The sequence below is a fragment of the Lagenorhynchus albirostris genome, chromosome 20, assembly GCF_949774975.1.
Source record: "Lagenorhynchus albirostris chromosome 20, mLagAlb1.1, whole genome shotgun sequence".
In the NCBI taxonomy this organism is placed as follows: Eukaryota; Metazoa; Chordata; class Mammalia; order Artiodactyla; family Delphinidae; genus Lagenorhynchus; species Lagenorhynchus albirostris.
Genome location: NC_083114.1, coordinates 42,830,856 through 42,856,251, shown reverse-complemented (window position 1 = coordinate 42,856,251; position 25,396 = coordinate 42,830,856). Strand labels below are relative to the sequence as shown.

The 25,396-nt window shown below is 51.8% G+C and overlaps 1 protein-coding gene across 1 annotated transcript in view; it reads right to left on the bottom strand.

Moving 5' to 3' along the window:
- Positions 1-3,930: 3,930 nt before the first annotated feature.
- NMT1 (N-myristoyltransferase 1) overlaps positions 3,931-25,396 on the bottom strand; it is a 31,037-nt gene continuing 9,571 nt past the window's right edge. Inside the window, exons 2-12 of the mRNA XM_060133102.1 lie at positions 23,075-23,183; positions 20,464-20,608; positions 14,436-14,554; positions 13,783-13,874; positions 12,763-12,879; positions 11,791-11,961; positions 10,656-10,764; positions 6,969-7,139; positions 6,203-6,370; positions 5,055-5,192; positions 3,931-4,309 (exon numbers count right to left, since the gene is read on the bottom strand). Of these exons, the coding sequence (XP_059989085.1) occupies positions 4,289-4,309; positions 5,055-5,192; positions 6,203-6,370; positions 6,969-7,139; positions 10,656-10,764; positions 11,791-11,961; positions 12,763-12,879; positions 13,783-13,874; positions 14,436-14,554; positions 20,464-20,608; positions 23,075-23,183 (1,360 nt within the window). The 3' untranslated portion in view covers positions 3,931-4,288. The remainder of the gene's footprint in view (positions 4,310-5,054; positions 5,193-6,202; positions 6,371-6,968; positions 7,140-10,655; positions 10,765-11,790; positions 11,962-12,762; positions 12,880-13,782; positions 13,875-14,435; positions 14,555-20,463; positions 20,609-23,074; positions 23,184-25,396) is intronic.

Below are 25,396 nucleotides of genomic sequence, written 5' to 3'. Positions count from 1 at the left end.
TACTGCTAGGAGAAGAGCCCGAAGGCTGGGAAGATGGCCTTCAAAGGGCGAGAGTCTTTAAGGCAAAAAAGCTGACAGGAACTGAGTATGGGAGCTGGGGGCAAAGAAGAAACACAGCTCGTAATTCTGGAGACCCCTGGGTGGAGACCACCCACAGGGCTGTGTTCTCCCAGCCCAAACCTAAGACGGGAGCGAAGGCCCGCAGGCCCGCTGTCAGGAGCTGGAGTCAGCTGCTCTGGGGCTGGGGAGAGACGTAGGGTGGGGGTCTAGGAGGACTGGGAAAAGGCCTCACGGATGATCCCAGGGGCAGATCCTGTGTCCTCTCAGGGTGCCGCTCAGGGCCCAGGTTCCCCGGGAAGGGGCTCGGAAGCACCAGCCATGCGGGGAATGGATGAAAAGGTCCAGAGGAAGAGAAGAGGGGGTGGGCGGGGGGACACACACGACACACAGGAAGTCTAGATGCGGTTTCTCAGGCCCTTCCTGGGAACCTTTCTGGTTCAGTGGGACCTGCCGGCCTGCAGCATTAAAAGCACCCCCGGTGTCTCAACAGAACCACCCGGCCCCTGGCCTGCAAGGGGAGGTGTGACATCTGGACAAGTGGGAGGGGCGGTGCCTGCGCCCTCCGTCAGAGGAGCCACGCTGACCCGGACCGAGGGTGCTGGCGCTGAGCCTGGTTGCTCCTCTTACACAGAGGAACCTGAGTCAGTACCGGCTCCTTGCTGGCGGGTGGGAGAGGTTAGGGGCAAAGAGCCAAGCTGGCCCTGAAAGGGCAGCCTTGTCAAAGGAAGGTGTTCAGAAGTTGCCCGGTGCTGTGGTCACGAGGGCCTTCCCTGCAGAGCGAGAGGGCTCCAGCCCAGGCCGGGGGCTGCATCGGTTCCACTGCCACCTGCTGACCAGAGGAATACAGGAGGGCGGGAGGGTTTTGTTCAGCTGCTTCCTTTATTAGAAACAAGTGAGATGTACCAAGCAGAACAACAATGCATTTGGCATTTCTCCCCCCACCCCGGAAATGGATGCCCCTCCCACAGCCTGGAGAAAAGCCAAGACAGAAAGGTGAAGCTTCCCACTTCCCTGTTCCCCGATGTGGCACCCTGCCGGCCGGCAGTCAATATTTTTGCACTGAATTGAGTGAAATTGCCCCCACGGCGTCCCTAGGGACGGTCTGTTTGCAGGCCTGCCGTCACCTTGCAGTAGTAAACCACAGCCCCGGCTCTCCTCTGGTTCTGGGGCAGGCGGGCCAGGCCTCAGGAAGGCTGCCCCTGGGTGAGGAGGCACCGGCCAGAAATACGCTCCTGCCCCACACCCCACCCCGGCCTGCCACCACCCTCTCCCTGGCTGTAGCTCTGTGAAGCTATCCAGGCCTTTGGGTCATCTTTGGGCAAAGAATTCAAGACACCCACCCCGGGCTTCAGCAAGTATGTGACGGCAGTTAGAAGGGAGCTGCAGCAAGGCCTGAAATTTTCCATAAACTGAGGCGTTGAAGTGGCTTGGTGTGGGCCGGCCTTCAAACCAGATGTCCGCGTCTTCGGAAGTGGGCACGCATGGGGGAAACGAGCCCTATGTAGTTGACCTCAGTCCAGAGCTGAGGCCTCCTTTCTCCCCAGCTCTCTCCTTACAGAGTGAGGAGGCCGTGGGAATGTGCCACAGGGTCAGGGGTCAAATGCAGAGTCAATCCAAAGGCAGGAGTGAACATCTGGAACATGGAGTCCGAGAGCCCAGCGCTGGAGGCAGAGGTTAAGGGCCACACCCGGGAAGCCCACCAAGAGGAGCTGCCCAAGGCAGGTCCCCACGGATGAGTATGGAGGCCCCGGGCCTTTCCCTCATTGGGTTCAAGCCAGCCACGGGTCCACCATCCTGCAAGGCCCCAAACCCCAAGCACTGGTTCTCTCTGAGCTCTCTGACCTGAAGTCCTGGAACGAGTCGCGTGAAGAACCCAGGGGCTGTTCGGGCAAAAAGGAGACTAACAGCAACCACCGAGCCGACTCCCGCAGACCTGGGCGGCGGCGGCGCTGAAGGCGGCAGGGTCCCTACCAGGAGACAACGGCAGAGTCCAAGGAGCAGTCGCAGGGTTTTGGAGGGAGACACTGGGGCCTCTCCAGGAAATCTGTTTCTTCCAGAACAGGCACGGGCCTCACAGTTTCCATTCCGTGACTTCAGTCACCAAGGCAAAGCTCACTCCCGGCGCTGTCGTGCACCTCAAATTTCAGAGGCAGCTCGGGCTGGGACCTGGCCCCGAGCTGACCAAGCCTGTGACAGGGAGCTTTTCCAAGTTCCAGGTCCTGCCCAAGGTAGGAGAGTTGGGCACTCTGTTCTTTGACATCCTTAGAAGCCTGCACAGGGCGGGCTGCTCTGGGCCTTGGGGTGTGTCCGATGGCTGTGGGGCGAGCCCTGCCTCTCCGACTCCCACCGTCCGTGGAATGCAGTGCACACCTTGCTAAGAACAGCAGCTTCTTTGGTCTGGGCATCTCGGAGTCAAGGAGTCAAAGGTCAGCCATGATCAGTGCCTGCAGTTTGCAGCACGGGGACGACAAGGAGAAGGGAGGCCCCTAGAGGCCTCTGATGAAAAGCCAATCAGTGGAGTTGCTGGCTCCAGCAGCCATCTGCGGGAAGCTGGCAGCACCCCTGCGTGTGCAGGGGCAGAACAGCCCCATCCCAGGCACACGATTCCCTCCAGCTCTGGGGACCCTGCAGAATCAGCCTCTGGCATAGCTCACCAAAACCCACAGCCTGCAACACGGCCCTACAGGCCTGCGAGCTAAGGCTTCCTCCCCTCTACAAGTAGCTGAGAGGTGAAAGCAGCCAGGTGGAAGCACCCCACCCCACACCATTTACCTCCTCCTAGAGCAAAACTTACATACAAGCCTGGACATGGGTTGCTGCCGACAGTTCACAGCCCGATCCTCCCCAAGCCACTGGGCTGAGCACAACCGAGGGATGCCTACACGACAGCCGTGCGACCAGAAGCTCCATTATTCCGGGGGCCACCAGCAGCATCAGCAACCATCACCACCACCACAAAAATCCACAAAACACCATCAGTGAAAATCAGACTCAGACAACGACAACAGGAAATCATTTCTGTCGCCAAGTCCAGATCAGCGTCTAGCCACCACTCCTTGCCGTTACTCGCAGGCTGTGTGTCTCGGAAAGGAGCATGAGAGATGGCTAATGGGTTGGAAGGCACAGGCCAAGGGCTGGTGGCTGGAGGTCTGGGTATCGGCCCCACGCCATCCTTGCCCAACCACCCTGGGGGCATCAGGGTCCTCCTGGCTCTTTGCTCTAAGATGAGCTAAGCAGGATTTGCACTGATGTGGTCTCCACAACGATCCAGATGCTACAAGGAGGTCAAAGGTCCCCTTCAAACTGCCAGTCACCCCAGGCAGTGGAAAAACATCATCTCACAGGGGACTGATCCCCGTAACATACGGTTGGCAACAGCTGGCTAATGAGCCCTGATTTAAAACTCAGTTGGCAGGATGACTTCCTACAGGGAGCAGGCCAAGAGGATTGCAAGAGGGACTTGATTCATGAAACCCACTTCCACAGCTCATCCCCGCTGCCCAGGTTCAGGATGCAGAAAAGGCGCGGCCCCTGCAGGAAAAGCTCCGAGTTGAGTCAGCCCCAGCCAGGACTCCACCTGCCGTCCTAAGAGAGCCGAGCTCTCCCCAAAGCTTGCACAGCCCTTCCACCCCAGCCCGCCTTCTCGAAGCCAGTGTTCCAGCTGATTCAGAGGGGAACTGGATAATATTCCCCACATCCTCTTTCTCCTGCTCCCCCAAGAAAAGTCAATGCCTGCTTTCAGAAGGAAACAATTCACTGTACCAACGTGTTTGTCTGGCACTGGCCTGAGATTCTAATTTTGAGGAATGATCTGGATTCAGTTTTTCATTAGAGACCAAACATCCTTGTACATTTGGAACATGAAAGATATTTAAAATATTTATATATATATATATAATATATATATACTTTTATTATTCACCCGTTAATTCCATAATATGCCAATCACGAGCTAGTTTTCAGCAGTTACATTCCCTTGACCATGGCTGCATAATAATGTGATTAATTGGAAAACAGGGAGACCAGAGACACGGCCAGAGGTGACATCACGCAGCCTACGCCATTGCAATACAATCATCAAGTTCAGTGGCGGTTTGTAAAACCAGTTCAGTTCTGGTCCCTTTGCCAGGGATTCTCACGTTTGTGAAAACTGGACCAACAAGTGGTGGGGCTCCATTTCCTGGTTTGAATTCTCAGTGGCTTTATCCAGAATCTCACTGGCAACTGGTTACTGTAACACCAGCCCAACCTAGGAGAGCCAAGGGGGGAGAGGCAGAGTTGAGGTGACAGCTGTCCAAAGCCTCTCCCACTCCCCCGCCCAGTCCTGCAGTCCCAATGACTGGTGGAGCCCGCAGAGCGCCACCGTGCTCAGTGAGCAGGCTCACAGCGAGCCCGGGGCTCTCACCCAACCTCCTCTGATGCTTTATACACCAGATCTTTTAATGAAAGCAGCTGCGGCAGCCTGAGGACTACTGGGCACAAGGGTGCCCTCACCTGTCAGTCATCCCGTAAACGCCAGCTACCCCCATGGCCCTGAGCCACCTTTTGGAGCTGGCGGGGGAGGGAGGGCCACACTGGGATAAGGGCAGCAGCCCAGCAGAGGAAAACCCCCTCAGGGCCTCAGACTCTCCCTTCCTGCCTGACTGGGGGCACACGACTCGCACAGTGTCCTGAGACGGTCCTGAAGCCCTGCCCCCAGTTGGATGCGGCAGCTCACCGGGTGGGAGGAGAGGCTGGAGACTACCTTCCTGCTTCTGCGCGGCTCTAGGGCCCATGCCCTCCGCCACCCTCACATCAGCTGCTGAAAGGAGAATACGGACCCTCCTAGTCTGGTCACCAGAGGGAGGGACTTTTCAAGGGTCCAGACTGATGCTGGATCCCAGACCCGAGGTCCTGGTTCCGTTGGAGACGCCAATTCCCTGACCCACACAGGCCCAGCCGTGGGCCTGACCGCGAGGGAGCTCGGTGGGAGGCGGCACCTAGCGCGTACGTACCTTCTCTGCCCCCATGCTGGGGCACTTCCAATTGTAAAGGTAATACTGTAGGTTGCCGTCCCCTATGCCAAACTTGAGCTTCTCCAGGAAGGTTTTGTTCTCCATGAGATCCAGTGCATTGAATACGTCAAACCCTTTCTGCATGGCAGCAGGGAGAGACAAGAACAGGTGAAGACAGGTGAAAGCTACCTCACCTTCCTGCCCTTTTCTATCATATCAAAACCATCCACAGGCGGCCAGGGGAGCAATCTTCCTTCAGAAGCTCCTGCTGCTTCCATGTTACATCCAGACTGCGGCCAGCACCCCGCTCCCTGGGGGTGGTTCTTATGATGCTCTGAGCACCCTGCCCGGCCTCTCCTCGGCGTGCGCCTCAGTACACACTTGTGTACTCAGTGTCCAGGCCACCGCTCCCACTGTTCCTTGTTACACTTCCCTGAAACACTCTCGTAATTTCCACAGCCCTCTCTGGAGACCAAGCCCTGAACCTTTTCCTCTGAAAAGCTGACTCCCATGAGCCACTGGGCATTTGCACTGCTCCCTCACTCCCTGACATTCCAATTCCGAGGCCTCTGTGCACCGAGGGATTTTACGACATTTGATACGCTGCTTTGAGGCTGCAACAGACACTTCCTAAATCTCACCAGCTTGATCAGAAGCTCTCCCAGGGCAGCGACTGGCCTGTCATTGTTCAGCTGGCGCACAGTGGGCTGGGCCAGGCGCAGGCAGAACCCATGGGGCAGGACTGCCTGGAGACCTCTCCAGTGTAAGAGAAGCCCGGGCCCCTCCCCCCATGCTCTACTGTCAGCCGCTCCAATGACTCACCGCAACAGACACCGATCTCCCCATTCCCACCCTGGGGAGGTCGTAAGGAGAACACCTCTACTCCCCGAGCAGGCCTGGCTATTCAGGCTCCTTGGCAGTGCCTACCGTGAGAACAAAACTCACTGAAATAAATCAGAAGGAGTTCAATGCCTTCACTTAGTGTGGGCGCTCCTTGCTCCCTCCTAGTTTTGAGCTGCTGGCTGAAAAGTGCTAGGCTGGTGGAGCACGAGGAGGAGGAGGCCTCAAAGCTCCCAGCCTGTGGGCAGCTACCTGCGAGCCGTGCTCACCACCGCCCCACGGCCCCTTCCCTCTGATCTGCTGCTTACCATTTTGGCGAGAACGAGGGCGTCGCTCATGAGGTCTAGAAGAGGGGTCTGGGTGTGAACGTTGTAGAAAGAATAAGCAGCCTTTAGACTCTTGTGGGTCGGGTGATTCATGATGGTGGACGGAAGTGTATAAAAGCTCAGGAAATCGGTCACCTCACCGTTTGCATTCTGAAGGGCAGACAATAGGAAGAAGGCAGTGTCACATGGGCACAGGGTTCCTGCAACCTGGGAATAAAATGTTTTCTACTGCACTCCACCACCCTCAGGCAGCTCTGCCGCTCTAGATGAATGGGTGGAAACTGAAACAGGATATGCACGGAGGAGAAAACACATGGCCGGGGGAACTTGAGGACAGAACTGGAAGGAAAATCCAGGGGGGGCTATGGGCTGAACCTGCCATGATCCTTCCCCGCCTGTGGTGCCAGGGCCTTCTCACAGCTCCCAGGACCCAGCACACCTGGCCGGCACCAGACCAAGCGGGGACAGGCAGGGAGTTGAAGGCTCACCTGACCGAGAGGGGCTCAGCTCTCTCTACTGGGAGTCACCAGTGGGGGTGGGGGAGGGGGAGAGGAAGGGCTCATCTTAGCCAACGCAAGCTACAACTTCCTGTCTTTAGTGGGGACCAAGCACGGATGGTCAAGGAAGTCTACGGTGCCAACACTCCCATCAATCGCTCTTCAGTCACCGAGGCTGGGGACTCCAGCCACTTAGGGAGGACGCCTCCCCGCCAACGGGGCAGAGGCCCAGAACACCCCTCCCCACTCACCTCCACCACAAAAGTGTCGATGATATTCTCCTGGGGGTAGAACCAGTGTTCCACCTCCTCTTGGCTCATGACTGGCGTGAGGTGAAACTGCTTCAGGTACTGGGTGAGGAGCTTGTGCACTACTGCAATGTCCTTTTTTTCCATTGGTCGCAGACCAGCTGTCTTGGGAGTCTGGAAGAAAGAACCAGAGAGCATCAGGTGTGCTGACCATGAGCACCTTGGCTCCCTCTCAAGTCCTACATGAACCAAAAACCTCACACTGTCTCCCTTCCTACCCCGACCCTGAGTCTATCCACCCAGGCCCTCGAGAGAGACTCCTCAGTTATCCCAGGCAGCTCCCTCTCACCCACTGTCCACATCCACTCCGGCACAAGTCCTGCCCCTGCAGTGTCTTTGGCCCTTTCCCTCGTGGTTAAGGCTGCCATCCTTGACTAAGGCTGCGTCAATCTCTTATCCACATGGCCCAGGCCGGCTTCCTAAGAAAACACAGCCCGTCACACCCCTCCCTGTTCCAAACTCCCTAACACAGAACACAAGACCTTCCACCCTCGGGACCAGTGGCTGTTCTGGCTGTGATCTTCTGTCTCTCTAGCCCAGTGGCTCTCAGCAGGAGCAATTTTGTCCCCAGGGGACATCTGACAATATTCAGAGACAGTTTTGGTTGTCACAACTAGAGGGAGGGGTGCGATGGCATCTAGTGGGTAGAAGCCAGGGATGCTGCTAAACATCCTACAACGCACAGGACGGTCTCCGTGATGAAGAATTACCCAACCCAGGGACTTCCCTGGTGGCGCAGTGATTAAGAATCCGCCTACCAATGCAGGGGACACGGGTTCGAGCCCTGGTGCGGGAAGATCCCACATGCTGCAAAGCAGCTGAGCCCATGCGCCACGACTACTGAGCCTGCGCTCTGGAGCCCGTGAGCCACAACTACTGAAGCCCACACACCTAGAGCCCGTGCGCCACAACAAGAGAAGCCACCGCAATGAGAAGCCTGCGCACCGCAATGAAGAGTAGCCCCTGCTCGCTGCAACTAAAGAAAGCCCGCATGCAGCAACGAAAACCCAATGCAGCCAAAAATAAATAAATAAATTTATTTATTTATTAAAAAAAAAAAGAATTACCCAACCCAAAATGTCAATGGTGCCATGGTGGAGAAACCCTGACCACCCCATGGATGTGCTGGGGTAGGCCCAGCCCGGTGCTACTCCTGGGCCTCAGTAAAGCCTTTCTTGGCCCCTCTCCTCCAAGCCTCACAACCTTTTCCCACTGAACTGCAGCTCATCTCTTCCTACACTGCTCACTCTCCTATAGACTTAGAGCACTTCACAGACAGCCTCCCAGCCACAGGCACCATGGAAGCCCGGGCCTGGTAGAGCCTACACTGGATGCCCGCCTTGCCTATCCACTTGGACACCACTACCCCAGTACTGCCCCTGGCAGGACACTGCTGCAAGTAAAATTCAGAAGAAAAGCACAGAACTCCCAGGATTTAATCTCATGCCAGAATCCCACCCCACAGCTGCTTCTCCTTAGAAAATGCTTCAGTGGAATGAACCCATGTGATGCTCTGGAGTAAATACTGGGGCTGAGGGAACATTCCCAAAGGCTTAATACACAAAGGTGGGGTCAGCCGAGTCTGAAATCAGGGTAGAGTTAGTTTATATACCTCAGTCACTGCCTGACACAACTGCTTCCTAATGCAGGAATTGCTTCTTCTTCTTTTTTTTTAAATTTTATATCAGAGTATAGTTGATTAACAATGTTGTGTTAGTTTCAGGTGTACAGGAATTGCTGCCTTTTTTTTTTTTTTAACATCTTTATTGGGGACAGGAATTGCTCTTAAAACTGCAGTTCCGGGCTTCCCTGGTGGTGCAGTGGTTGAGAGTCCGCCTGCCAATGCAGGGGACATGGGTTCGTGCCCCGGTCCGGGAAGATCCCACATGCCGCAGAGCGGCTAGGCACGTGAGCCATGGCCGCTGAGCCTGAGCGTCCAGAGCCTGTGCTCCACAATGGGAGAGGCCACAACAGTGAGAGGCCCGCATACCGCAAAAAAACCAAAAAAAACCCTGCAGTTCCAGGGGACTTCCCTGGTGGCACAGTGGTTAAGAATCCGCCTGCCGGGCTTCCCTGGTGGCGCAGTGGTTGAGAGTCTGCCTGCCGATGCAGGGGACATGGGTTCGTGCCCCGGTCCGGGAAGATCCCATATGCCGCGGAGCGGCTGGGCCCGTGAGCCATGGCTGCTGAGCCTGCGCGTCCGGAGCACGCAACGGGAGAGGCCACAACAGTGAGAGGCCCGCGTACCGCTAAGAAAGAAAAAAAAAAAAAAAAAAAGAAAAGAAAAGAATCCGCCTGCCAATGCAGGGGACATGAGTTCGAGCCCTGGTCCGGAAAGATCCCACATGCCACGGAGCAACTAAGCCCGTGCGCCACAACTACTGAGCCCTGGCACCACAACTACTGAAGCCTGTGCACCTAGAGCCCGTGCTCCGCAACAGGAGAAGCCACTGCAATGAGAAGCCCGCGCACTGCAACGAACAGTAGCCCCAGCTGGCCACAACTAAAGAAAGCCTGAGCACAGCAACAAAGACCCAAAGCAGCCAAAAATAAATAAGTAAATAAATAAATTTAAAACTGCAGTTCCAGGACCTCTAGCTGCCATAATTCCTTGCTAATCCTGATGTCTCTAGGGAACACTTAGTGACCTTGTTTCTACATGGTAGCTCCCCAAATGACACCTCAAATCCTGGACTGAAAAAGCAGCCATGCTGGGGTTCTCACCCACAGGCGGGGAGATCCAAAGACATTCTTCCAGCTGCTACACTTTAAGAACACTCTCCAGTGGCCCAAGGGGACACTCATCATGGCTCCCTAAGCTGGTTTCCTGGGCAGTGCCTAACTATGCTGCAGCGGGCTCTCAAAGCAGGGCACTAATGACCCCAATCCAGGGGTGGATCAGCCCAATCCCAGGGCGATTAATCCAGTTTGGTGGCTGATGAGTCCAGGCGGGCAGCCCTCTGATCAGCAGGCATCCAATAACTGTGCTGACACTGCCCGGAAGAGCTCTGAGGGAAGAGAAGGGATTTTAAGATCCATTAGGCTCCTGAAGACAGGCACAACAGGAGAACAAGGAGCGTCTGTCTCACTGGCAAACTAGGCAAACCGAGGCCCAGAGGAGAAAACCAGCTCACTGCAGGCTGCCTAGTCCTTCGGCGGCAAAATCTGGGCGGGAGGATTGGGACTGGAAATCTGGGCTCCCCTCACAACCTCAAGCCACCTCTCCTCCACCTGACTCGGCAGAGGGAGCAGCAGATGCTCTGTGGCTCATTTCCGCTGGGTCCTGGGATGTGCTGCGTACCAGTGAGTGGATTCCTCTCTCCATTATGCTTCACTTAGGCTAAAATTACACGGAATAGGTGTTCTCTGAGTCTGCCAACAGATGGCAGAGAAACTAGCCCAGGTGTAGGCTCAGGAGAACAGAGGAAGTCCAACTAAAATAAAAACCTTGCTACAGATAACAGAACGACAGGATGGAAAGGCTAGGAACCCGGAAACTACGGGTTGAGTTGCTTTTCTGGTAAGAGCCCCCTCCACGCCCCCCCCCAGGCCCCGCTCCTTTCCTGCTGAGGGCAAGGCTCTCCTTGGCCTCCCTCCTGCCCCTGCCCAGGGCCCCGAAGCACCACTGGCCTCTGGAAGTCGGTAGAGCTTCATGGTGCGTTGCATGGTCATATTTCTGCTCAAGTGGGAGAACTTCACTTCAATCAGCTTCCGTGGGTTTAGGGACCGATGCCAGTACCTGTGGGGACACAATGTCCTGTCCTCAGAGGACTATGGCAAGTCTCATTAAAAGGACAACGGCGGAACTTCCCTGGTGGCACAGTGGTTAAGACTCCGCGCTCCCAATGCAGGGGGCCTGGGTTTGATCCCTGGTCAGGGAACTAGATCCCACATGCACGCCGCAACTAACAGTTCGCATGCCGCAACTAAGGAGCCCACGTGCCGCAACTAAGAACCAGCACAACCAAATAAATAAATATTAAAAAAAAAAGGACAATTGCACAGGGATCTCAAGATGGCCGGCAGGTGGCGTAAGAGACCCGTCGGGCCCCACTTAAGCCAGTGGCGTCGCCCCAGATCGCCAACCTCCCCACAGTGAGCGCAGAGTGGCCACAGCGCTTCCTCTATTTTCTTTGTCAAGTTCACAAGCCACTCCTCTGTAACAGTATTTGTCTGGGAACAGCGATCACCACTCCTGGAATCAAGTCAATGGAAAAGACTTCTAGTTCTCTGAATGTTTAGCCTCTGCCTCCTCCTTTCCAGCATTTGTCTGGTGTTTTCACTTTTGAAGTTCTTAAGGCAGAGTATTCAATTGTTTCAAAGAACTTTCGAAGGCAGAGGTTGTGCTTGGTGCACACAGGGATCAGACAGGCTCTTTCGGCCCACATAATATTCAAAACAAAATTGAGCCAACCATTTAAAACTTTAGGACATTTACCATAAAAATCCAGATTTGGCCTCATTCTTAAAAACGAGAACAAAACCCCAGCAGACTGACCCCCACCATTTCCAAGTGGAAGGAATCGGGGGGACCTAAGAAAGCCTAACCCCTTTGGGCAGGGCACGCTCTGTGCACACTGCTGTTCCTACAGCCTCCCACCCGGCTCCTGTGGGGACCACCGCCCACCTCATCAGACACCAGAGCAGGAGACGCTCTAGGGCACACGCGGAGGGGCAGAACTGTGACTCACAGTGACACAAGCTCCTCAAACTAGAGCAGGCATGTCGCCGTTTCTAGGACCTTGCAAAGAAGAGATTTTTTTACCTGCAGGTGCCAACAGGCTTTGGTAATACGACCCCGGCAGTGTAAACAGCTTGGAAGATGCCCTCCAGGTGCACCCGCCGGGTTATCTCACGGATCAGGACTGGGGCCACCCTCTTGGAACGCAGCTTCTTGTGGACACACAAGAAGTTGATCTCTACCATCTTCTTCTCTCTGAAGAGGAAGGAAAAAACCCAGGGACAAGGCTTTTAACAGGCAAGGTAATCCTGTCCAGCACATGGAGCGCCCTGCAGAGACTGGGGCCCTCAGCACAGGCTTGTGTTCTGCCTCTGCCTGCACTCAGCAGTCGGGACTCGGACGCCCTCCCACTGCCCTGCTCTGCTGCACCAGGCAAGGGGCCCACTCTCTAAGGACTCTGCCTCCAAAGGTAAGTGGGACTCAAGCAAACTCCTTTATTTAAGGCACCACAGCATCTCCCTGGTGAAGCCCCAATAGTAGGCTGGCGGGGTCCCACCTTTAGCCGTCAGGAACCCCACAGAGTAAGTCAAGGGTTATTCTAGGATTGCAGGGGTTCTGACTCCCCCAAGAACCCACAGCCTCTAAGCCCAGAAGGCTGTGGTAGATGGTTCTGACATTTCCAGGGAAAGCAAAGAGCAGAGCTTGAAGGCCCCGTGACCGTGTGGTGGTGAGTCACACCCGCCACTTCTGAAGCGGCGGCTTGAGTGTGTCAATCCGTGAGTGGCACAAATGCAAATGCTGAACTGCTGGTCAGGGAGTGCACCGGCCCTCAGGGTGGACTCCTTCCAGCCCAGGTCACAGACAAGAGCACCAGCAACAATTCAGAGCCAGACAGGTGGTTCCTATGATGAATTTCTTCCCATGACCCAAGTTCCCTCCCTTCGTGGGAACTTCCCTCTTTCTTCTACGGAAAGTATGTGCGTGTTTCCCCCCCCACCTTCCCAGACCAAGCAGGATGGTGAGGATGCGGGGGGTAGGAGTGGCGCTGGTGCTTACGTGTCATAGATATGGATGTTTGCCGGGATGGCGCTGATGAACCCAACCAGTTTCCGACTCGAGACCACTCGAACCCCACAGTGCCACTGGGGGAGCCAGCCAGGCGGCCGGAGAGCCCTAGAGGAGAGACGGGGGCTGTAGCCGTGGTGCTGCTCGCCAGTGGCCTTGGGGGACTGTCTGGGCTCCGCCGCCGAGTCTGGTTCTAAGCTCGTGCTACCACCTCCCTGAGTGGGGGTGAACAGCTCAATTCTCCTAATTCTCTTTAGGGCCAAACCCTCCTGGACACCAATGGGATCGAGCCACAGCTCTTTCTTTCTGCTCAGTCCACTTGGCCTACTTGCTCATCCAACCCAGGGCTGTCACAGTGAAGATTTCATCCTGATCCGGTTTCTTTGTGCTCACTTACTCTGACCGCCCGAGCCGGAGCACCGGCCTCCCTGGCTTCGAGTCCAGTGGGTCCCATGGTCGGGAGCTGACTGTGGCGCCTCTGGAGCTCTGGGCTCCACCTCCCCAAAGCACCATCACCTCCTCTCTTTCCGCTTGGCCAGTCTTCCTTTCCCTCCCATTTCAGGCAGGCCCCCACCGTGCTGGCCTCATGCCTCTACCTTCCCGGATATTAAACGAGGCCCGGGAGGGTGGGTGGCCCAGCCAGGCGAGGTCATTTTCATACTACTGAGCATGCTCAGGACATGGATAGAAAACGACCTCTTTTCTTTTAAATCTTAGCAGGTCTCATCCCTCCCTCCCTTCTTACATAAAGTCACTATACAGTAGACGATCTTTTCTTCTGGGTACCAATTCCATAAAGGAATCCCTCACCCAGTCATTCTGTCTTAAATAAGGTTTTGATTCTAAGCTCCACGAGAAGCAAGTCTCCTTCAGATGCAGAAACTCAAAAATCGCATACTAATTTGTCATTAAAAGGATGGCTCTTAGCAGGGATGAAAAATCTGGTGCCCTGTCGTTGTTCTGCTCTATGCCTGGCTCTGGAACCTTAATAAGAAAGCCCTTACAACTCACCACAAAAGAAATTCGGGAGAATAATCAAATCGGAACATGTTGTCATCATCTTCCACATAATTCTCATTCAGGAGGGTGTAGAGTTCTTTCAGCTGCAGAGAGGAGGAGCTGCCTTAGAGGTATTCTGCCAGGGGTGGGGACGAACTCCAGTACCCTGGGGCTCCAAGCCTTTCAGGACAAGGCAAACTACCAAAAATTATGTTCCATCTCCCAAATCCTTTTCATGGCAGGGACTCCTGGAACAAGCACCCTAGTGCTTAACAGGAAACTGAGCCACCAAGGGTAGAGTGGCAGACTTAAGTACATGAAGGGGCAGACCAAGAATGTCATCCAACTAACCAACCACTCCATCGTTAAGACAAGGGACTGAATAAATGGATGAACAAGAAAAATGAAAGCATGAAGGAAATGTATCTGCCTCGGGGAGTGGCAGGGGTTAACTCTCAACCTGCCAGAGAAGCCAAGAGCTATTTATGTGGAGTCGTGGGCAGGCCCCAGGGGCAACAGATGGGGGCTCTGCTCAGACCTGCTTGGCTCAGCTCTTAAGACAGCCCTTGAGGAAGGCCTGAGTAGAAGCCGTCTCGATGTGACTGCAGGCCTGTTAGTGAAAGTGGCAGCCGGTCCACACTCCTGGCCCACCCAGGCCTACTCACCACACCACGGTCCCCCAGGTCCAAGGCATCCCAGGCGAAGTCCTGGGGCAGCGTGTAGGGCTCCTGGCGGATGCTGTCTTTGTCAGGTTCCACGGGACCATGTGTGTTCACGACTTCCCCTGGAAGAAGAGCACAGCCATAAGCCTCACCCTCGGCTTCCTAGGGAAGGAAGGGGCTCAGCTCAAAGACTGACCTCAGCAAATTCCTCCTATCCCTAGGAGCCCTCCATCTCAAGGACACTCTGTTCCTGGCAACTGCAGACCATCTCTCCAGCTGCCCTTGGCCCCTAGCTGAGGGCCAATTCATGGCCAAGCTTAAGAACAATCAGCGGGATCCAAGGTGGTTGGTTTCTTGGACATTCTTTTAAATCTCCCTTTGGTTCCTGAATGACAAACATTTATCTTGACTAGTTTGGCTCCCTGCCTCCTGGTTGGTGTAGAGTGCTGTCATGGCCCTGGCCCAGGCCCATCGACCTGGATGGATTTGTAAGGAGTTGCAACAAGGCCGCTTTTGTGTCAACAGCAACAACAACGTACTGGGCCTATTCCTGAGCTAGACAATGGCGTCCAGGCGCCAGGCTCACTATGGGCCCCGCCAGCCTTGGCTTTGAACAACGTGGGCCAGTTAACTGCTGCTGCCAGCTCAGGCCCTCGGTGTTTACAGAGCCCTGTGAGCGCCTTCAGGCTGAATCACTGAGTCTACACCACGCTGCTGGGAAGTTACCCTCCAATGGGACATCTCCACCCGGGACGGACACCCTTCCCCTGTGGAGTACATAAGAAGTGAGGGGGGTACTGAGAAGACAGAGCCCTGATTCCCAACCCCTGCCAAATCAGACCTATCTGATAAACTCAGACAAATCAGCCACTTAACTTTGGCCCCTGGAATTATTTGGCCCTGGCAGATTCTACAATTCAGAGCTCATTCATGTTCACAACTTAGAAGAACGAAATGTTTAGTACATTTTGAAAACAGTCTTTTCAGGGGACCACTCAGTACACGGCTCCCAGCACAAGGCTCTAGGCACTCAGTTCATGCTTTTACTGACATTCGGACTCCTGGCCCAAACACACCATTCTAACGCGTAACAGGAAGCTGTGGACCCTCCCAGTGACGGATCTGTGGGGCAGGTGTAGTGGAAACGGCTGCATCCAGCCGTGAGCTGAGCACAACACCATCAGGACTGACCGTCTAACTCTCGCCCGGCACATTTACTGAACACCAGTCAGACACGGCGTACCAGGACAGAGCTGGGAAAAGACAAGGTCCCTGGCCTCACAAGATACACCATCTTCTGGGGAAATATTCAAGAAATGAGTCATTACCAACGTGCTAAGGGTCACAAATTGCAAAGTACAGGCAACAATGGGGACACAGCAGGGAAGAATCCAGCTAACTCTTATTTATAAGCTGCTCCCAAATAGGTTTCCTTGGGAGAGCGGTTATATATATTTTTTCCCTGGTTTAGAAATTGGCCTTTTGATTAATTCATAAAGCAGCCCTTGTGAATTGGTTTAATATAAGTCAATCCACTTTCAATTCCCTGCCACGTATAACTTTTTGAGCCTACCAAGCCAAGGGCTGGACCCTTGGAAAGTACCAAGGATTTCTACTCTAGTCTAGGTGCTAATCAATTTTCCCTATCTTGTTTTGAACTTATACCCTTTGCAAAAGACGTTTTCACTTATCTATCTATGGTAGTGTTGGGTCTTCATTACTGCACACGAGCTTTCTCTAGTTGCGGCGAGCAGGGGCTACTCTTCGTTGCGGTGCGTGGGCTTCTCGTTGCAGTGGCTTCTCTTGTTGCAGAGCACAGGCTCTAGGTGCGCGGGCTTCAGTAGTTGTGGCATGCGGGCTCAGCAGTTGTGGCTCGTGGGATCTACAGCACAAGCTCAGCAGCTGTGGCGCACAGGCTTAGGGTGCTTCGCGGCATGTGGGATCTCCCTGGACCAGGGTTCAAACCCATGTCCCCTGCATGGGCAGGTGGATTCTTAACCACTGCAGCATCAGGGAAGCCCTCCAAAAGACATTTTTTTTTCCCCAAAAGACATTTTTAAACTTCAGAACTTTATCAATTTTTTTCCCCTAAATGATTTCATGGACAAGACACTGGTGGTCTTTGCCACTACGTGACAATAGTCTCAAGGCCAAATCATTTCATTTAGGCTGGTTACTAGGTCCTGCATGCACCAAGCATTTCCATTTGCACCTTCACCATGTGTTCACAGAATCCTAGAATGCTCCAGCTCTGGGGCAGGAGCTGGCGAATGAAATGGACGTAGGTCCTCATCATCATGTGTACCAAAGAGACAAGCAAGCAGGCACCTGTCACTCAGTATAATGAGAGTCCACGACAATGAAGTATGGTGGGAGGGGTCAGGAAAGACCTCTCAGAAGAAATATCTAAAGATGTGATCTCAAGGATAATTAGGAATTAGGCAGGAGTGGACTGGGTGGGGCAGGGAGGGTGGATACACTGAGGGAAGAGCACAGTCAAGGCCTGGAGATGAAGTGGGGGGAAGGAAGGAAACTAGGAGAGGAGGCTGAAGAGGAGAGCGGGGACCGATCGTGGAGGACCCTGCGAGCTACTACCGAGGCTGGACTTCATCCTCAAGGCTGTGGGACATCCTGAACGGGTCTTTAAGGGCAAGGGGAGGGAGGAGTGACATCCTTAGATTTGAATTTTACAAAGAGCACTCAATAAGTGCTTGTCAAGTGACATTACTGAGTGAACTTTTATACAATATTCAATTGGTAAGTCTTCATCTATGTGTTGACAAACCAGCTCTCACAGGTTATCTCAAGGCTGTGTGCCATCTGTGAGACATAGCTGGCGAGGCAGAGTCAGAGCAAACACCGCGAAAAGAAGCACTCTGAGCGGACTCGCGGCCCGGGGCGCCAGTAAGGCTGAGAGCGGCCCAGGGCTCCTGCCTGCCACCTTCCAATGGCTCCTGAGCGCCTCTGGCTGAGTCGGCGCGGGCTGCTCTGCAGAGCACGGCAGGAATGCAGCCAACTGTCTCTAGGCCACCATGAGCCAGCGAGCAGCTGAGGAGGACACTGGGAACTCTGAAAGAAAACCCTGGACTTTCAACGGGTTTCTTTCTGTACACTCTACCCCCAAATGCTCTCTCTGCCTTCCGACACCGAGATCCAAAACTAAGCGCCACGGTGCACCTGTGAAGGACTTGGGAGAAAAGAATGTGAGATCTGGGAGACCTTAAGCCTAACGAGCAGGACAAGGAACAAAGTGGGGAAGCTTCTCTCTCAGGGCCCGGGGCAACCAAGTACGAGTCCGCCTTCTCCCTTTCTTCGGGAGAGTTACTTTTTAAACTAATCTAACAGTGGCCAGATTCCACCCCACTAAGGTCAGGCAAAGTAAAAGGATTCCTCACCCCCTCTAGCGCAGGAAAAGGGGTGACTGAAAAAGGAGAAGGACATGGTCTGAAAAGGGAGATCAAAAGTTGATCTGGGAGCACAAAGAATTGTTATACAGCTGAAGACACTGGCTGTTTACAGGCCTTTCAATGGTGAACTTAGGATGATTTTTTTTAAAAAAATACATTTATTTATTTATTTGTGGCTGTGTTGGGTCTTCGTTGCTACGTGCAGGCATTCTCCAGTTGCAGAGAGCAGGGGCTACTCTTCGTTGCAGTGCGCAGGCTTCTCATTGCGGTGGCTTCTCTTGCTGTGGAGCATGGGCTCTAGGCACGCAGGCTTCAGTAGCTGTGGCACGCGGGCTCAGTAGTTGTGGCTCACGAGCTCTGGAGCACAGGCTCAGTAGTTGTGGCACACGGGCTTAGCTGCTCCGTGGCATGTGGGATCTTCCCGGACCAGGGCTTGAACCCGTGTTCCCTGCATTGGCAGGAGGATTCTTAACCACTGCACCACCAGGGAAGTCCCAGATGATTTTAAACTCCTAAAGAATTCTAAGTCTTTTGAGTGAAATGCAATCTAACTCTCACCACAAGTTGGGGAGTGCTGCAAACACAGTACACTTTATATGCTTGAGTCTCACAATTATTAGCCCCCAGTTAAGTGGAAAAAAATTAAAGCAAGAAGCTGTAAATCACTCTACCCTAAGGACAGTCAGAAGCAGAACTGGGGTGACACCTCAGCCACGTGGACCAACTGATGCCTATAATGTGCTACTTTCTATGTGCTGACTCACAGACACAAAGGAATCCTTTATTTGGACCTGACTGACCGCGGACCTGAAAGGCAGACTGGCCAGAAGCCTGGAGTGATCACTCTTCCCCAGAGTCCCACACCACACACTGCCCAGAAGGCACATCGAGAAGAAACAAAACAGCCTCCTTCCACCTTCCCGAGGCCATTTAGGTCCCTGTGAGCAATAGTGTGGCTTTGTCACGAGCTTTCTGAGAACAAAACGGGAGTACTGTCTACATACAGGTGGAGAAACTGAGGCAAACATCAAAGAGTAAATGAGCTAAAGCAGAAGAGAAGCCCATTAATCCCACCTGGCCTCTTCACCAGGCTCCACGTCTATGAAGAATGGAGCAAAGTCACCCATTTGCAAATTCTTAATGAAAAATAAAACCAAACCAAGACCCCATCTGAAAACAGCCAAGGTGCACAGCAGCCCCCCACCCCGGATGCCTCTTCGTGCAATTCACTCAGAGGTGGAGCGTGTGGCTCTCGATTCTTCCTGCTGCTTCGTGGGGGAGTGGTCGCCGGAGCCCGTTACCTGTAATACCCTAAGAATAGTACTGCTGTGACCCAAAGCCTTGCTGGAGGGCTTAGCCAGTGGCCTGGGACCTGGCTGACCGGGACAGCTCAACAGACCTGGTGGATGGGTGAGGGCAGGGTTCTAGAACAGTGCCTGCTGCTGATTCACGACTCACAACCATCCAGGCACTGCCTTGCTTTGCACCCTCTGGGGGGCACGTCTCAGCTTGCTTCTGGATTGGGACTAAGCTGTCTACAAACTGCATCTGCTCCAGAGCAGAGCTTCTCAAACTTTCAGAGTGGACACAAATCCCCTGCACGTTCTGATTCTGCAGGTCTGGGGCTCGAGATTCTGCATTTCTACAAGCTCTTAAGCAATGTCCATCCTGCTGGCCAGAGGGGCACACTCTGGAGTAGACGACTCTCCTTGGGCACAGCTGCCCCTCTCCCCTCACCAGGCTTTCATTCTGCCCTCACCCCGCTCTTCCCCAAACACACCGTCAAATCTCACTGTGTCACTGGAGGGGAGCAGTAACATGGACAGCCTGAAGGTCACTCATGTTTGTTGTTAACACACGTTTTTCTCAACATACCTACTTTCCCAGTCACATAGAAAATAGGAACTGGGCTATCAATGGGTCTAGGGGCATGATGCAACCCACTGCAAAAACGTTCTGTCAGTAACACCCTCTGAAGTCAGCCGTCAAGGTGAGCTGTGGCTCAGTCTCAGCAGGCATCTCTAACTCTGCTACGACCAGTCTCTTCCAGAATCCTTTTATTTTCTGCCTGCCCCACTCCTTCGAGAGTTCATCATAGCTTTTCAAAGAGGTGCCGACCAAACCTGCATATGGTATTCCAGGTGGAATTAAACTATCACTGTGAAGCAAAATGTCAAATTATTTCGCATCTATGAAGCACGCACTGTCTGAGAGACAAGGGGAAGAGGCTGGGGACTGGCCCACTCCAGATTAAACACTGCCCAGATAAACAAGTCTCTCCATAAAATCCATGTGGGAAGACAGGTCCATGAGCACACATCCCCACTCACCATGTGCCAACGCCCTGTTTTTCTTTGCAGATTTATACTGGATAATGATGCACTACAAGGACCATTATTTGTTCTCAATATGTGTTACTGTGAAATGATAAGGTCCCTGGACAACAGTCTTCTCTGAACTGCACTGTAAAGACTATCCTCTAAAAACAACCACCAAGGAACAACAGAACTCTCGTCCTCCCTCACAAATCCAGCATAGAACCCTCAGCATGGCTGAGGCACATCCCTCGCCCCTGCCCTTGCCCTTGCCTTTGCCTTCGCCTGGGGAAGAAAGCAAATACATACCCAGTTTGGGGACGGGCTGCGTGTCCCAGAACTGGTAGCTTCGTTTGCTAGCCTCCTCCATGGTTTTCGCAGGTCCCTGACCTACTGAAAAGAGTTCAATGGCCTTCTGTATTTCCTGGATCCTCTCTGCTGGCAAAGAGTTCATCTGAACAAGACAAAGTTGGGGAGAGAAAAGGCCCATTATCTTAATAAACACTTTTGATTCATTCAAGTCCAAGAGTTAAGGGGGTACAACTCAAAGAAGCGGTGTGGTTCCTGAGAGACCAGCTGTTGAAGTACAAGTGGAGAAGGAGTAGTTGACGACGAGCAGTATGATAGGGAGGTGCTTCCTACAGGGTTTCTCCTCTTCTTAGTCTTACTATGGTTGACGGCAAAACATGGCTTAGCGTAAAATTTCAAACAATGCAGAAATGTAAAAACACACAGAAGATAAAAAACCCAACAGTCCCATCCCTCAAATATAATCCTTGTCATCAACAGTCTTAAATTTGGGAGGTAGGGTGAGAAGAGGCAAATATAATTTCAGACTTTTTTGCATGCAAGTTCCAAACACACACACAATTTTCAAAAACTCAAATTGGATTGTACAGTATTATTTTACTGACTGTTCTTCTTTAAACACTATGTCTTAGAGACCATTCCACGCAGTCACATGGACCTGCCCATTCCAACAACTGAGTCCCCTGCGTGCACAGACTACAATATATCTGGCCAACCCCCTACCAATGGCATTTTGGTGATTTGGGTCTTCAGTTTTACAGAAAATGCTGCAATGAACTTTCTTCTACATCTATTTTTGCTCACTGAATACGTATTTCTACAGGATAAAGTTTAAGAAAGGAGGCTTGCTGGGTAAAAGGAGATGCACGTTTGAGATTATATATATTGTCAACTTACTCTCTAAAAAGAGAATATTAGTTAACCCAGTGAACAGTGTGTGGGCGTGTGTTTCTGAAGACCCTCATCATCAGATTTACCAAATCTTAATCTCTGCCAATCTAGGGGAAAAAAATGTTGCTTTAATTTTCATTTCAAATTTAACCATCTTTTCATATAAAAACCTTTATTTTTTTCTCTGTGAATGGCCTACTCATTTCGTTATCTTAAATTTACTGATTCATGTATTGCAAGTATTTGCCCAGTTTGTTGTTTACCTCTTGACTTTTACAGAGAAGTTTGAAATTTGTCACTTTTTCTTTTATGGCTTCTGGATCTTATGTCCAAGCTTAAGATTATACAAATACCCATAACTTCTAATACTTCTACTTTCCTACATCTTTTTTTCATCTAAATTGTGAAGGAAAGAGAGAATATAAACCAATATATTTACATTGCTTATTCCTGGGAGGTAGAACTGGAAATGATTTTCATTTTCTTCCTCTTGCTATGTTTTTTTCTAATTTCTTTACTATGTATTCCAACACTCTCATAAAGAGAAAAACAGAACGGCTATATAAATGGTGTTTTGTTGAGATTTTCTAATCTCAAAGTGAACCATTTTGATAAAGGTTTCAGTTCAAACCCCCCTGGAGTCATCCAAACACCCACCGCCAGACAAACAAAGAAACAAACAAGAATCCCTAAAGCCAAAGCATGGGCTTGGGCTAGGATTCCTGACTGAAAGACCTGGGTAAACCACCGCCTCTCGTCTTTAAAATGGGAAGACCCCCACCTACCCTGTAGAGAAATTGAAGGTTGGGGTTAATTTAAACCATGTGCCTGGCAAGAACCCAGCTGGCCAGCATGGTGGTCAATAACGGTAGTATTTTTTTTTTCACAGTGGGTTTGGTATTGAAAATATCAAAAAAATGACTTGAAGCCATATCTCAATAAGGTAGGAGATTCAAGTTGGAGTATGACTTTCGAGGCAAAAAGCAAGGGGCGGGTACACTGGAATAATGAGACTGGACTTCCTGTGAGGCCTGTAAACTGAGGCAATTCTGAAAGAATTATGGGTATGTTTCGAGCTTCCTCCAGGGCCTACTTGGAAGAGGACAGCACTTACCTGAAATAAAAGGTTTTCTTTTTTTAATGTGGCTTTATTTAAGAAACAAAACAATCCTTACCCGTACTTCTGGGTTTTGTGTCGGTGTGTCAGTCTCAGAGGTAAGCTCTAGGCCAATGGTTCTCAACTATGGAACTCAGAAATGGGCTCTGTGGGAGTCTCAGTTCTCATTACAATAACTATAGCATCAACAGAATGCTTGCAATATATAAAGGTCCGCCTTAATAGGAACAGGCCTTTCATTCTCATAGTGGTGGGGACTGAAGACAGAAAAGGCCGAGAACCACTGCTCTAGGCCACAGGGGCGGTCACAAGGGAATCGCTCTGTGGCACGTGGCACAACACCCCATGCAGGTACGCACCTATAAATTCTGAGGGGGCACCAGGCTTGGGAGTCAATGTCTAACGTGCTGTGCCTTTTAAGGTAGGACAGCAGTTTCATCACCTAGGTCTAGGGCAGCAGAGGGCAGCAGAGGGATCCAACTCCTCCCTCTCGAAGTAATACCAGTGGAGACTGTCAATCCACACTGTTCCTATACATTTACCCCAACACCCTCTCATCTGAAAAAGCGACTCTGTCAACAGAAAACAGAGCCTCCTTGTTACCTTCACAGGCTGATCCTGGGCTGAATCTGTCTCACTGCCTTTCTCTTTCTTCTTTTTTTGTTTCTTTTTCTTCTTTTTGGCTCCAGTGTCATTGGCTGGACTCAAACCACTGTAAGACAAAGTAAATACTGATGCAGGGTTTTTAAAAAATCATCTGTTTTGAGCTACACTGACAAAGAGCTTTCTGTAGAGCCAGACCCTCCTTAATCAAGCCTGTTGGCTTCAGAAGCAGACCAGAGAATCCAGTCCCCAGAAGGGGCACTTGGAGGACACCCGCAGACACAGCTCTCCTCTCCACTCCCACCAGAGCCCAGGGAGGGAGCAATGTGCAAAGGATGGCCTATTTGTTTGAAAGGACCTTTTCTGTTCTTGCTTTTATTTTATGCGGTTTATTTTCTTTCATTTTTGGCCGCGCCACGTGGCTTGTGGGATCCTAGTTCCCCGCAGGGATCAAACCCGGGCCCACAACAGTGAAAGCGTGGAGTCCCAACCACTGGACAGTCAGGGAATTCCAATGGTTATTTTCTTTAGATTGCCAGGTTGCTGGTAGCAAAGGCAAATGATAATTGTTAACAGGGCATTCATACCACCAACACTTCCTTAGAGCCTGGAATTTAAAGGGATGACAGCCCAAAGTGGTCTTCTGGAAACTCTCCCTCACTTCTGCTCCCACCCTCCTGACGCATTAGGTTTTCTGAGTTGCCCCATCTGGACCTAAAGCACAAAGCAGTACTGGAAAGGGAGGAAGGAACAAGGAAAAAGGTAGTTTAATGTTGCTGTGATCTGTGTCCAAATAGTCAAACGCTCATGAGAAATGCCTAAATCAGGCCTGTAGGACTGAGAACAACCACCAGCCGGCTCAGACTGGGTGATCACCACCAGCAAAACACGGCACTAGGAATCTTGGGAAAACAACAACAATGAACACCCAGCCACCCCTGCTAAGAGGAGATTTACATGAAACGTGTGTGCCTGTGAACCACAGTAATGGGGATTTCTCATGCTGCTTTCCCTCTGCATGAGTCACCCAATGAAGGCAGCAAAAACAGTTTCTTAGCCACATTTAACAGTTTCCTACAGGCTTTCATTATCGTTTTCTGTATTGTCTCCCAATATTTTTGAGACACAAATCATATATTATACTGCGTTTTGCTAACATTTTCCATTAATTTGCTCCCAAATGTTTTTTACCAATTCCTGTTGATTTTAGGATAATAGTTTTGATTCTGGGTTTCCTTCATTTTATTGATGAATTTTAAGGTTCAGCTTGCAGGCTGCTTTCCTAATTACTGGTTTTTTAATAGATTTATGTATGTATGTATTTATGGCTGTGTTGGGTCTCCATTGCTGCGTGTGGGTTTTCTCTAGTTGCGGCGAGTGGGGGCTACTCTTCATTGAGGTGCGCGTGCTTCTCATTGCGGTGGCTTCTCTTGTTGCAGAGCACGGGCTCTAGGTGCACGGGCTTCAGTAGTTGTGGCTCACAGGCTCTAGAGGGCAGGCTCAGTAGTTGTGGCGCATGGGCTCTAGAGCACAGGCTCAGTAGTTGTGGCGCATGGGCTCTAGAGCACAGGCTCAGTAGTTGTGGCGCACGGGCTTAGTTGCTCCGCGGCATGTGGGATCTTCCTGGACCAGGGCTTGAACCCGTGTCCCCTGCATTGGCAGGCAGATTCTTAACCACTGCGCCACCAGGGAAGCCCCCTAATTTACTGTTGTAGTTGGTTTTTGCCATGTCTAAATTGATTTGGGCATTGTCAGACTGGGAGTAATGCCGGACTATTACTCTGCCATCCTCCCTTGAAATCTTCCATTAAAAAGTCTAAATTAGGAGTCGAACACAAGGGTACAGTGAACCCTAATCTGCAGAATCAGCTAAGTGCAGGGTTTTATTTTAGCTGTACAGTCTAGATAATCAATTTTTCAAAGAATTCAAACAGTATAAAATGCATTTTACATACCATATGGTAAGTATCATTTAAGCTTTATTTTATAATTCAGAAAGGCTTCATGGTCTTAAAGTGCCTTGGAGTTATTATGAATATTAATTATCATCTCATAGCACGTGGTACTGTATAGGGAGAAGGCAACGTGCTGCTATTTCCCGTTGCAGAATGTCCTAAGATTTCTCTTGTCCTAGTCTGGTTAGGAGTGCTTGCATCCAGACTTCACAACCTTGCACTTGGACTAAAGTTATCTCCAGCCTTTCCTGGATCTCCCTGACATCACAACTTCTCTGCCTCCTCCTAAACGCTACATAACAGTGGGACTCACCTCTGTGAAAATGGCTTTCCATGAGTCCCTCCCACGCTTGAAAGCCTACAGTGA